General features: G+C 29.2%; 1 protein-coding gene across 2 annotated transcripts in view; it reads right to left on the reverse strand.

Moving 5' to 3' along the window:
• LOC107446622 (transient receptor potential-gamma protein-like) overlaps positions 1–14,850 on the reverse strand; it is a 324,911-nt gene that overhangs the window by 23,726 nt on the left and 286,335 nt on the right. For both annotated transcript variants that reach the window (XM_016061317.3, XM_071187238.1), the window contains 3 exons: positions 14,005–14,120; positions 4,402–4,656; positions 971–1,166 (listed from right to left, as the gene is read on the reverse strand). In XM_016061317.3, coding sequence (XP_015916803.1) covers positions 971–1,166; positions 4,402–4,656; positions 14,005–14,120 — 567 coding nt within the window. The remainder of the gene's footprint in view (positions 1–970; positions 1,167–4,401; positions 4,657–14,004; positions 14,121–14,850) is intronic.

Consider the following 14,850-nt stretch of genomic DNA (forward strand, 5'->3'; position numbering starts at 1 on the left):
CATGGAAATTGATATAGATTTCGTAGACTAATCAGAAAATTCACCTTTTTACGAATTGCCATTTGTTAGGCTTATTACCGTCAGCCTTGTAGGCGCATTGCTAAGAGACGTAGGCAGTTTGCAGAGAGTCGGATTTTCCAGTAAGTCTATGGTCTAGATATAAGTAGATTTTACACATGATGATAAATATCAAAAGGATAAAAGATAGAAATAATTAAAAACAATAATTTTTACTTTACGTTTGAATTAGTTTTTTTGACAAAGAGCCTTTTAAATTACCAATTTCGACCTCAAAATTGTACATTTTTGAATTTCAAAAATAACATGTGTTTATTAAAAAATGCAATTTTAAGGAAGTGAATGATAGAAAAATAGAAAAAAAGGAACAATCTATTGTGAGGTTTTCCTCAACGCAAAAACTATTTCCTAATAATGAGAATAGTTATCAGAATAATTGAGAAAAAAAATAGAACAGCATTTCAAAAACCGTGAGCCGTTGGCACATTGCTAAGTGACGTAGGGAGTTTAAAGAGAGTCGGATTTTCCAGTAGGCTTATTGTCTTGATGTACGTAGATTGTGCATATGATGATAGATATTAAAAGGCTAAAGGATAAAAATAATTAAAAACAATAGCTTTTAGTTTACGTTTGAATTAAGTTTTTTTGACAAAAAATCTTTTAAATTACTTATCTTGATGTCAAAATTGCAAATTTTTGAATTTAAAAAAAAATCTTGTGTTTATTGAAAAATGCAATTTTAAGAAAGTAAACGACAGAAAACTAGGAACAATCTATAATGCGATTCTTTTCAATGCAAAAACTATTTCCTAAAAATAAGAATAGTTATCAGAATAATTGAGAAAAGAATCGAAGAAAAATGTTTAAAGATATTTTTGAAATGTTTAAACATTCATTAGTGAAAAACATTTCTATGATTATTTTTACAGTTTATGAAGAAAAATGAACTCACTGAGATGATTTGGTAGGAATGATTCATCATGGCAATGAGAAGGTTTAGGAGAACGACAACGTTGATGACAGAGTAGGATCCGAACATAAGCAGTCCCCAGAATCTGGTGTAAGTCTGAATCCCAGTTAGTTCGAAATTGTCCAAATCTATAAGACCGAAACTCGCCCAGAATAATGTTTGCGAGGATTCGAACAAGCTGAAACAAACATTGTGGATAAGTTTTCAAAAATTATTTAGGTCATTAAATATTTTACCGAGCATTTTGAGTAAATGTCTAATTATCTAATTAAATATTAATTATCATGAAGATTTTATCTTTGTATAGTAACATGCGATTAAAATTGCTCCTTCTTTCTTTTTCATCTTTTTTAAACTTAAACTAGACAAGGAAGAAAGTAAGAAACACAAATGGAAACAATTAAAAATATGCAGCACAAATTAGATTCTAAGTTTTCAAAAATTAATTTTGGAATGAAATATTTTATCACGTATTCCGCGTAAAGGTTTTTCTAAAGTACCTTAACAGCATGAAAATTTTAATATAATATGCAATTACATGTAGAAATATGCAATTAAATTATTTGGCTCATTTCAAGAGAAATCGATAAAAATTTACGCCATGACATAGATTTTCATAAAATTTCTTTGTAGAAAAGTTCTTGATGAGAAAGTGCTAAAATAATTTTTTTCAGAATTTTTTGACCAAGACTACAATTTCGGGGCAATTTGAAATATGATGCAGTTTAAAAAAATGGCGCAACTACAGATGATAGCTCAAAATTAAAAAGTTATTTTTAGCCAAAATAATTCAATATTTTTTCAGTATAATTCAATATTTCTGTCCTTGATTTTTTCTCAAAATTTTAAGCGTCATATTTTTTAATATAGAAAATCAAAAGTGTGATTTCGTCATTTTGTATTTTGGCCATGAAAAAATTGTTTTTTGGCCAAAATACTTGATATATTTGATTTTATAGCACAAAAATATAATTTCTTAATCTAAAATTTCTTTCGCATAATGTTAAATCTTATATTATTCAATATAAAAAATAAATTAATTGGATGATTTCAGTTTTTTATCCTTAAAATAAAGAAATTACTTTTTAGCTAAAACACTTCGATTTCATTACAGTACAAATATATGCATTCTTGACCTTAATTTTTTTCTGTCATAATGTCATCTTTCTTAATGTATTAAGAAAAGTGTTTTTTTGTGTCATTAAAAATAAAAATTTGCTGCATGCTGAAATAATTCAAGATTTTCTTATGGTAAAAAGTTTCCTAAGTTCAATTTTTTTACATAATGTGAAATGTTGCAATTTTCATCTTAAAAAAACTCCAAAATACTGTTCTTTTGTTTTTGTTCATTAAAAATCTGAAAAGTGAATTTTAACCCAAATATTTCAAGATTTTTTAAGGTGAAATAACAAAGTTTCAGGATCTTAATCGAAACAGAGAAAATTTCTGTATTTTTTTTCTTATACTGAAAAATACAACATTTAACATTACGAAAAAAGAATTTAAAAGAACTTTACCAGGAAACTTTTCTTTATGGCTGAAAATCACTTTCTATTTTTTTAAAATCATACACAAACGAAAAAACATACACAATTTTTTTTATATTAAAAGTATGATATTTGACATTATGCAGATAAAAATTTGTGAGGATAAGAAATTTGTGATCTACCAGTAAAAAAAATCTTGAAATTTGCATAGAAAAAATTCAAAAATTATCTTGCTAAAATTTTCTCAATTATTATATGGATATATTCATCATTTTGATAGTTTTATTGCATATTTTTGACCATTTTAATTCTAAGACATGAAAATTACGAAAATTGGAGCATAAATATAAAAGACATACATATTTTTAACATAAGAGCGTCTATCTGTAGTTACGCTATTTTGTTAAGATAAATTTCAAAATGGTCCCCTAATCGTAGTTTTGGTCAAAAATATTATTGTATTCCTTTTTAGCCAGTAATACTTCACAAAATACTTTCATGAAAATCTGGTCAAATCAGAACAAATGGTAAACTTCATAATTGGAAGGAAAATTATGTAACACAAATTAGAGATTATAAGTTATCAAAATTTAACTAAGGCATAAAATATTTTACCATGTGTTTTCTGTAAATGATGTTTGAAATCCTGACCAATTAACACGAAGATTTGTTCCTTGCACAGAAATAGGCAATTAAAATTATTTTTTTTTTTGTTTTATTTAAAAAGAAGAAAAAAGTAGGAATGAGAAGGACAAATGGTAAACTTAACAAATGACAAGCAAAACTGGCTAACTCAAAAATTGTTGGAATATATTTTCGTATTCTATTGACCAGTATTAAAGGGAGGGTGCAGATGGCAAAAAAAGCGTACTGAAAGGGAATTTTTCAATAAAGACGGAGTTTAAAAGCTGAAATTGTGCAGTTAGCAAAGACAGATGATCATTTCAGTACAGGGTGGTTATCCTGTTATTATTAACCTAATGTCTGATCGTTAGTATGAATTTCGATAAAACTTGGTATATATGTTATATGGACTAGCAAAAGGAAATTTGCTATAAAAATAGTTAAAATTTCAAACAGTAGAAGAGGTTTTTTGTATACGAGAAAAGAAGGTATTACAATTTGGAGTTGTTTAATGTTATTTAAAATGCCAGTAGAATCTACGGTAAAAGTATTCTGGTTTATGCAAGAAGGAATTTAACAAGATGATAACTGAATTTAAGGTTACTGGGGTGGCTTATAAGTGCTTCAAATAGGAGGAAAGTTTTTTTAAAAAGGAAACTAAATTGAAATCAACATGTAACAATAATCAATAATCAACTCTCAGTAAGATGTCAATATTGCTGTTATCAAAAGTCTTTGTGCTACGGTTAAACATATAATAACGCGTTTTGAGCATGTGTTCAAAAATGGAATGCACATTCATTAAATCAACTTTCTGTCCCCAATGTGTGATTTTTACACTTATATATTAATACTTCCAGTTTCAATTAGTGTAGATTTCTTTTTATTGTGATTCATTTAAAGTATATAATAAGTTTCATTATATTTCATCAGTTATAATGGTGTTGGTCTAAATGGTTTAACCACTTTATATGAGAAGCACTATCATTTTGTCTCTGATAATAGTGCTTATCATATGTAATACTGAAACTGCATTACATGTGTTTCATACATTTTGCTTTATTTTAATACAGCACTAAGATTCACTTAATTCTTTGTTAACTTATATAAGCACAAGCAAACTAATAGAAAAGGTTGCTTATATTTTTGTGAATTAGAAATTTTTTACAGCTTCAATAGCATAGTTTGTGCAAATATAACATGTTTCTGTTAAAAAATATATTAGAGTTGAAAGAAATAAAAATAGCGTTAAATAAAATTGCATTAATAAAAATAGCGTTAGCAATACATAAATGTACATACTTGGAAAACCTTCTCCACGTTAAACATGCAGAATGGTCTGGTTTACTATCCTGGCCATTTTTTCCCGAATAACATACTTGTCTTTCCATATCAGCATAGTACCATAGGAGTTGATTCATACCACAAGCAAACGCAAACAGTACAAGGGTGTAGACAAAGAAAAACTTTATAATATCAATTACCATTCGACCAAGGCATATTTGGAGAGGTCCTAAATAAGGATTCACCGAAAAAATATACACCAGTTTCAACGAACTGAAAAGAAAAGAAATAAGTTAGTATAACAAAATACAAAGATGCATAAAATAGAAATATATATATATATAATAGNATGTGGCTTATTTTACATATGTAATATACTCTCTTATTACATATGTTGCTGGCAGTCAAAAGGGAGAAATCTGAAATTCTCCAATGGCTCATTGTTGTCTTTCAGCCATTTTCTAGTTTTAGCTATCACTTAAAGTTGTAAAAATGTTAAAAAAATTCAAATAATAACGTTTTTTTTAAATTTATGATTTGAAAATTTTAAAGTAAAGTAAGTATAAATAGGAACGTTTCAGGGAAAAATATTATTTTTTTATGAAACATTGTTATGCGCAAAAAATGTGGCTTATCTCACAACTAACTCTATAATTACCTATGTTGTTTGCAGACAAAATGGACAGATTTTAAATTCTCCAATGGCTGTTGTCATTCAAGAAATGGTGGCTTGTGAAGTTGCTGGCGTTATCTTTACATGTGACCCTGTTAATAATAATCCGGATATTATCACAATAACGGCTAATTATGGATTAGGAGAGGTAACTACATCACTTGCATGTTCACTATTTTTCTAAGAGTTTAGTTAGATTTAATATATATATATATATATATATTATAGATATATATATCCAGAAAAATCGCTAGACCTATTTTTGAACTAGTTATCAGAAATAGTAATTCCCTTTTTGCATGCGACTTAGAAGTTCACCGGGGCTTGTTTGCAAGATTTTCCCTAGTTTCTGAGAGTGAACACTTCGATTTTGGATTATTCGTTTTTTTTGCTCTCCATACAATGATTACTTAACAAAAACTTTTTATTTTTATATATTAGACGCAGTATGAGATTCTATATAAAATCGTAATTATCAGATGATAGTATACAGCTTTATTTTTTATATGAGAGTGAAAACGGTTTGCATTTGTTTATATTCGTGTAACAATTATTTAAATTAGGCGAAATATAATGTTAATTCGACGATTGCATAAATTAGACAATATATTATATAAATATAGAATATTTGTTATATCAGGTATTATATTATTATATTGTAATAATTAGATCAACTTATTAGACCCATTTTAGTTTTTTAATAATTACATGCTTTGCACGAGTTTATATGCAATACTTTGATATTTAAACATCCATGTAATGGGATTTTATTCAGGAGATTTTTTTATATATTTCCTATTTGTATTTACTTTTAACGTATTGCATTACAATGTTAACCAACTGATACACGAACGTAAACAAGTGCAAACTGGTTACAGCAGCGTAAAAATAATAAAGCTGTAAAGTATCACCTGATAATTTAAGATTTTACATAGTGCGTCTACTAATTTGGCCAGGGACTGTATATACTTTGGATCTATCTAATTCTTCCTAAATTATTGTTTTATTAAAAATTATGAACAGGTTTTTTTAGTCAACATAAACTCGCCTTGGATTCGAGTACATTTTTAATCTCTTAAGTATTATTCTTGAATCTAAATATTATCACACCATTCTTCCGAATGTTTAGATATTTAATATTATTTTAACGGCCTAAACTAGCTCTACATCAATTTTGTAAAGATTAAATTGCAATATCAATAGCAAAGTTGAGATGACTTCTTCAATGTAATATATATTGTTGGCTCTTATTTATTGTCATTAGTACTTTCAGCTGAGAAGGGAAAAATGTAGGTTTTATTGTGTTTCTTTCATGTCTATTTATTTAATATCAGTGTAACTTTTTTTGAATTCATTTTTTTCAAAATCACCCTCCTACAATAGCAAACAAGGGATATCAGTCACTTCCCCATACCAGTCACATACATCTTTCAATATTGTTCTCAAAAACAAAAACAAAATCAGCCTCCTACAATAGCAAACAAGGGATATCAGTCGCTTCCCCATACTAGTCACATACATCTTTCAATATTGTTCTCAAAAACAAAAACAAAACCAGCCTCTTACGATTGCAAACAAGGGATATCAGTCACTTCCCCATACTAGTCACATACATCTTTCAATATTGTTCCCAAAAACAAAAACATAATCAGCCTCCTACAATAGCAAACAAGGAATATCAGTCACTTCCCCATACTAGTCACATACATCTTTCAATATTGTTCTCAAAAACAAGAACAAAATCAGCCTCATACAATAGCAAACAAGGGACATCAGTCACTTCCCCATACTAGTTACATACATCTTTCAATATTGTTCTCTATATATTACCCGTAAACTGTCTAAACGAATGGAATCAATAGCCAACTGATTTATTTCGATTATAAAAACGTGTGGTGAAGCTTGCTAGTAAAAAAAAAGTTTTTCGTTTCTTAAACCACTGTTTCATACCTTCTGACTCTTATAGGTGCTGTGCGTAATCACGTGTATTTACTTTATAACCGGCATTGAACAGTTGACCTAATTCTCAGTTTACAACTATCAGTGTTGAAATCTTTAGCCTTGTAATTTTGAACCCAATTTAGAACTCCGTGGAGGACTTGTTGATGGAACTAAACCACATTTGCGTTACATGGAGAGGAAAACCACAAAACCTCATACAGTTTGCCCAATGGCAAGGGCATTCTAACCCATTCTCTACCACTTAGTTCTACCCCTGAGGATACTTTAAGTCAGCACAGTGGTAGGTGCGAGCTAGGAGGTTTCTACTCGTGCTTCTATTTACAAAGCTTTATTGAATTTATTTTTGAAACTGTAACATTCTGTTGGAACCGTGGAAAGCTATTTCTCCTCTCTTTTTATCGGTTTCTACTCGTGCTTCTATTTACAAAGCTTTATTGATTTTATTTTTGAAACTGTAACATTCTGTTGGAACCGAGGAAAGCTATTTCTCCTTTCTTTTTATCGGTTTCTACTCGCGCTTCTATTTACAAAGCTCTATCAAATGTATTTCTGAAATTATAACATTCTGTTGGAACCGAGGAAAGCTATTTCTCCTCTTTTTTTATCGGTTTCTACTCGCGCTTCTATTTACAAAGCTCTATCAAATGTATTTCTGAAATTATAAAATTTTGTTCGAACTAAAGAAGGTTTCTTTTCCTCTCTTTTTTTTCGGTTTTCACTTGCGCTTCTATTTACAAAGCTTTATCAACGCCTTCATAACAAGTTTAATAAGGCTACACAGCATATAATAAACAACGGAACGCATTTAACTACTATGTAGAATTTTTTTAGTATGGTTATAGATATGTTTGTTCCTTTAAAATTAGGTTTAACTTATATTCTAATTTCTATTTTCATTATTTATTTTTTTAAAATTAAGATTGCTCTAATTATGCTTTCCTTGAAATTTATTTTTAATGCTATTCTATTTTAACTGTGTTTTAACATTTTTAAATCTGAAAATGCGCAATAATTTTTTTCGTAAACAGAAAATATAGGTAAAATAAAATTATAGGTAGGGAAGTTGAGGGCTAGAGTGGACAATTTATAAATTTGAAGAAAAAGTCTCATTAATCATTATATTGAACATATCTAGTACTTATTTTTCATTAAAGCTTGAGTTAATATTATTATTTTGAATCAGATCAAAAATAATTTGAAAATACACTTTTTTGATTATTTTTTAAAGGTGTTAAGTCATAGGTCTATCTACACTATTGCAGACACGTCTCATGCCTAGTGTGGAAAAATCATAAAATTTGTTTTTTAATCAATGTTGCTTATAAATTTTTTTAAAAACTTATGTTAAAGCTTAAGAAATGTGTACATTTCTCGGTGTTTTGTAAAAACACTCTTTAGTGATACAAAAGTTTTTTCATTTATTAAATAAATATGATTAAAAAATATCGCTAATTAATACAAATTTTTTTTTCGTCATTTCCACCTAGCGAACCGTCTTCCTTGATACAGATATCCAATCAGTACTATTTCATGATTTTTTTCATGAGAAATTTCATTGAAAAATGAAAGTGTTGTCCTTCAAAAATTTCAAAATTTTGTAACTGAAACCGTATTATCTAGATAACTATTTCTGAGAGCACAATTTATAATACATTTATACAAACTTTTAGTCCATTCTTCAGAACAATATTCAGCTCACGACATGTTCACATATTAGCAAAGTTATTTTGTAATCTCAATATTTATCACATTAAAACAACTTTTCTCTTTTCAATAATCGATCATCAAAATTTTTACTTTATTGACATTTTAATTGAAATATTGGCGTCTATTGGTGTCACGTTCTTCTAATTCCTTAACTAAGTCCGAAAGTTTAGATGCTTTCTCATGTAAAATGATTGCCTTCTTCTACTATATCCCATTATAGATACCATCACGTAATAGTCAGCTGTTGTGACTGCCCCAATATCATCTTCAGATGGCAATTCTTTTTTCTTATTATAGCCTATTAGATGGCACAAAGAAAATGTTGTTATCATTTAACAATGAATGAATGCATGCTATAGATAGCTATTTCTTTCCTTTTTTTTAGATAAGGACGTTTGGCTGAAAAGATTTACTAATTATTGGAGAGTACATAGCTTTTTTCATATTTAATTCATTCAACGTTAATTCAATTTTATTAGTCGTCCAAGGTTGACAACTCTTACAACTTATTATTTGGCTTAATATTTTCGTTAGTGAAATCTGCTTAAATAATTCATATTAAGCTCTAGGAATAATAAAAACAATTTTTTACAATTAATTTTATTGAAAAGGGAACGGTTGAAAATTGGCGTTATTATGAAGTTCTTACTTGGAACTACAGCATCGCAAACCACGCGAAATATTAGTTGTGAATTTTTGCTCTAGTGTTAGTTGGCATAATTGTTTGTTGAACAAGGATGAATCAACAAAACACACTCCAAAGCGTAATATTAAAAAAAAAAAAAAAAAAAAAAAAAAAAAAAAAAAAAAAAAAAAAAAAACAGATCGTGTTTAGTGCTTTTTTGCAGTGCGACTTATTACGATTTTTTGAAACCTAGATCATCAGTCCCAATGTTGTGGTGTTTCTAATGCCAGTCCTGCTAGCCTGCTTGGTGAAACCAAGCGAGTTTAAGGCAGTGGGTGCGTTTTTGCTTTTCAGTGGTACCATCCATGGCCAAGAATACGACTTTAGCCACACACACATCACAACCCGTTTATAGGGCGGACCCATTCATCCATCCATTTATTCATCCACAGATCGAAATTTTGACCTGAACCAGAGAACGATCATATCTCCAGTTCAGTACTTCCTGAGGTATGATTTGTTATGTGAACATGGAGGACTTTGTGACCAGATAGCATTTGCTACACTGGGAGTCTTTGGTTAGCGGGGATCGAACTCACGCCCTCTTGGACATAGGCTCAACCCCCTACCTACCAGGCTATCACGGCCTTTCAGTCACAATAGCGGCTAATGAGGCAAAATGATACAAAAATAGCCAAGATTGGTCAACAGATATTATTTTTTCTGCCACTAATTACACGAAAGATTACGGCATAGGAATTGAAGATCCAGCTTTCACTGACTATCAAATCTTTCTAATTTTGAACAAGTTTTAAAAGAATTAATTCTGAACATGAACTGGCCTTCTAGAATCTCATCACTTGTTTGAAAGGCGAAAATTTGTGGAGAAAATATGGGTGCGTACTTTGATGACAGCTAACAACCATCTTTCCCTTTTCATTTAATATAGATCCATATAATAATGTCTTTCATTATTATTAGATACATTTTTCAAATTTTAAGCAATAAAAATTTGAATAAATATGAAAATTTTGTACCTTTGTTTATTCTACATGAACCAAATTCTATAAGTATTCTTTGGAAAGATATTAAATAACATGCACCAAAAAACTAAAACTTTTTAAAATAGTTTAGTGTCTTAAATATTATTTTAAACGTCTTTATTTTAAAACATGACTTTTAATTAATGCCGCTCTTGCTTTTCGGAAGGAAATAACCAATTACTTGATATTCTTATTGTTTAAAAAAGCACATTTTCTTAGTCACTTTTTGTTACCAGAATAATCTATCTTGTTTCAATTTTATAGGTAATTTAATGTAATTTTTATATATTAAGATTTCATAAAACCATGTAGAAATATGTATCAATAATTTCTGAGGAACCACAAAGCTTTACAAAGGAAATCGGTGCAAAATCGAGCTCGTCAAAGGATCACTTAAGTGTGAGATTAAGGTAACTTCCCTGGCTTATTAATTTCGTTCCCCTGGCGTATTTTCCTGGCGTATTTATTTCGCTGGCGTATTAATTTCGTATTACCCTGGCGTATTAATTTCGTATTACCCTGGCGTATTAATTTCGTATTACCAAAAATAGAGAAATGCGTTTCTTTTATTTTATTTCAGCAAAATAATAACAATGAATATTTGTTTTTACCCACAGTAATCGCGTAATTTTTGAGCGGCGCTCGTGATTTCGGAATTGTTCTTAGCAATATTTCGAGTCCCGCGAACTCAGAAGTTTTGACGAAGTTGCGTCCCAATTCATACATTTACTTATAAAAATTTCAGTGTATTGAGACTTATTACACGTAACCGTAAATTCTCAGAAAATATACATATTTAATTGTAAAATTATAATTCCTCGAAATTGCACGTAAACTTTTATTATTTTGATATTTATTTTTAAAAAATTCATATTGATATTTTACTACATTCTAAAAAAATATTCCATATCCAAATGTTAACATTTGATTTTTATTCATGAATGCACTTAACAAAATTTAAAATTTGGAAGGAAAAAAATGGGGGAGGTGCAAGTTTCTTGTAATCCTGAATATGTATATATATGTGTATGACACTAATTTTTTTAAAATATTAAATTAGCTTTAATTTATATTTCAAGGTAGGAACTAATTATGTGGGGGTAAAAAAAACACTGGATGGAATTGTTTTGTCGTATGACCTTTTATATTGGATCAATTGGTATATTAATTTAACTTCTGAATAAATTGTACCTTTTATAAAAAAATTTTTAATATTAATTTTGTTTGTCCAACGGAATAAACAGTTTTTAAGTAATGTAATAAATAGAAATTTATTGTATTGGTGTATATAACAGGATCAGCCTCCAGACGGCACCACTATGATAAAGTTTAAATTCAATCACAATAATGATATTTAGTAGAAATTTTAGTTATCCTTTTAAGAGGGGATTTTTTGGGTGAATTGTGTGTATTTAAGTTTATTAATATTTAATGAGTATTGTATTATCACTTCTATAGTGTATTAGTAGGTTTGTGATTGTTTTATCTCATGGATCTTTTTTTTGTTGTTCTGACGTCCACTGGTTGCGTGGCGGCTAGTGAGGGAGTAAACAGGTCAATCTAGATTCTTTCGCCTTGCTGAGAGGAGAATAAAAGGGACGTGAAGAGTGGCTGAGAGACGGAGCGTGCCCGCAGGAAGGTTGGTCCGAGACAGCACCGCTGAGAGGATGAATCGTGGTCTTGAGGAAAGCTAAGCTGGAATCTCTGGGTTGATGTGCTATGTTCGAGACTGTTTGCCAAACCCGAGTGTACCCATATTGAAAGTCCGATGCTCCTCTTGTGCCAGCTGCCTTAATAGTAGAAAGCCTAAAGAAATTGGAGTAGTGGGAGTGAAACTAGGAGTTTGCTTTGTCCACGAGTCTAGCTGCAATTCCGGTGGGCGTTCCAGGAAGGTGGTCCGTAAATTCAATTTTTATTTATAACTTTAATTTCGATTTGGATACCATTTTAGAAGAAGAATTTACCCTAAATTTTAAACTGTTTCTACTGTGTTTTTAGATACATATTTTAGGGAAAGCCATTGATATTTAAGGTTAATTACAGGGGATAGAGGTATAATAATCTAAATTTTAAGTGATTTTAGTAGATTTAGAATGAGATTGCATTTTATTTCTTCATTGTCTTTTTTTGATTTGGATTAATGGAATGTTATGCCTTAGAATTTTAAAATTGCATTATATTGAAAAGGTTAATCTTGAGTAGAAAAATTTGGAACTTGAAATAGTGTATAATTTGGAGATGTTTTATGCCCATGTTAGCATTTGGAAATGATTGGAGTTATGTTTGTTGAAAATTTAGAGTTGTAATAAAATTAGTTTTAAATGTTAAATGTTTCCTGTAATTCCTTGGTTATTTGTCTATTGTTGAACCTGGGTAACTGTTACCAAAGTTAAATTTAGCGATTACAGCGTAACCAAAGTTTGAAGGGTGACAGTACAGTAAGTATGGACTGGGCCTTGGTTTATAAACAGCCACCTCCGATGAATGCTGGTAATACGTGTAGACTTTACTGTTACGAAGAATGTATGATTGAAGGATAAAGTCAATGAACGGCTATCTATCCATGTATGCAGACTCTGACTTATAAACAGTCGCCCTATGAGAGAAGGAAAACGAATAAAAGAGCTTATTCCTAATTTAAGTTTGTAAGTTATACTCTACAATTTTATTTACTAATTTTACTATTTAAATATATTTTTAATAGTTTTTGTCAATTTATTCTCCTATTAGGGGTTTTTTTGCCTAAATTTTTCAATTATTATTATTATTATAGTGTTTATCTCATAGATAATAGCACTAAAATATAAGTTACTTCATATTTTTTTACCATACATATTTTTCCCCCAATTATTTTCTACCATATAAGCTAAAAGCACATTTTTATATTTTTTCCTCGTAGCGAATTTTGTTACCGTTTGATTAATACATCTAACTTTTGGCATTTTTATTTTTTTACTCCATATCGGTAAGTTTTTTCTTGCTTTGCTTCTTTTATCTTAAACTCGATTTCAATTGCATTTTTTTCTAATATTTTATTAACAAAGACGAATGATAAAGAATGATTTTTGTCTTATTATAATTATACTTTGTTTTGAAATGTCGCTATTCACTATCGTAAATGAATGCGTCCTGATGGGAACCTTCGCGTTATATATATATATATATATATATATATATANCCATATATAATAAATACATTTCAATTAAGTAAAGTGCAGTCTTGTATTTTTGTGTCCGATTTCGTAATTTAATTAAAAGTTAACTTATTTCAATAATAATGTTAATTATTTAGTATACCTGAGATTAAGTCTGTGAAAATCCGATTAGTAGAACAAAAGTTATTCAGTACTATCTATTTTTTGACATATATTTAAAAGGAATAAATAAATTTTTTCCTCTATAGTTTCAGCGAATATAAAAGGTCGTTGCGGGAAATTATACGTTACGAGGAAAACGATGTATCATCTTCTTTCGTTTATTTACTATCATGTATTGTATATTAAAGGGTTTATTTTAGCCCTTGCAATCCGTAAAAATACTATCAAAAAAGTAAATCGATTCTATTCCAAATGTATCTTAGAAACATTTCTTGAATATAAGAAGAGGCTTACCTGAAAATATTAGCTGTTGCGAAAAGTCCCTCTGCGATGAGGATGGGATCCCATGCGTCCCACTTTTCACGGGGCAGATAAGCAGTTCCCGTATCTCCTGCTATCTCTTTTTGCACCTGCACAACAAAATATTCTATTTATTCAAAGTTTAGCATAGATTTAAAATGAAGAGATATGTTCTATAAAAGAGATTTTCATAAAAAAATTGTTCAATAAGAGCGTGATTTGATCGATATATTAGTATATATAGAGCCTTATTAAAATGAAATTTGCTTTCATTAAAGTGGTTGATTTTTTAAGCCGTTAAATCAATAAATAGAAATAAAGACGATTTCAAGAAACTTTACAAATACACTAAAAGCCACATATCATTCGCAACATTAATATTTTATTTTAACTGATTTAATTTACATTTGAGAGTTTGATCAAATATTCACAGAAGGGATTTAAAATATTACCGTATTCTTGTTTGGTTCGCAGAATTTGAAATTAAATATTTAACATTCTTTGAAAAGTTTTTGAGTATTACATGGAATGTAATCCGCTCGAATTTATTATTGAGTACCCCTTCTACAGCTTCCTATTTACCCTCCTCTGTACTTTAGTAGCATTACAACCTGTAACTTGATTTCTTTTATTCGTGAATGGCAAACTGGAATTTTTTATTTATATGTTTCCGCATCTTTTAAAACCTGAGAAGTAAAACGATAGATTTTTTTTTTACCATTTGTGTAACACGTGCCGGTTTTGATTATAGCAAACAATAATAAACAATGATTATACCAAACAATGATAGTAAGGAAGATTTTTAACCTGTTTTGATATTGCAATGATTATATTTTTGCA

This window comes from Parasteatoda tepidariorum, chromosome X1 (assembly GCF_043381705.1).
Source record: "Parasteatoda tepidariorum isolate YZ-2023 chromosome X1, CAS_Ptep_4.0, whole genome shotgun sequence".
Taxonomy (NCBI): domain Eukaryota; kingdom Metazoa; phylum Arthropoda; class Arachnida; order Araneae; family Theridiidae; genus Parasteatoda; species Parasteatoda tepidariorum.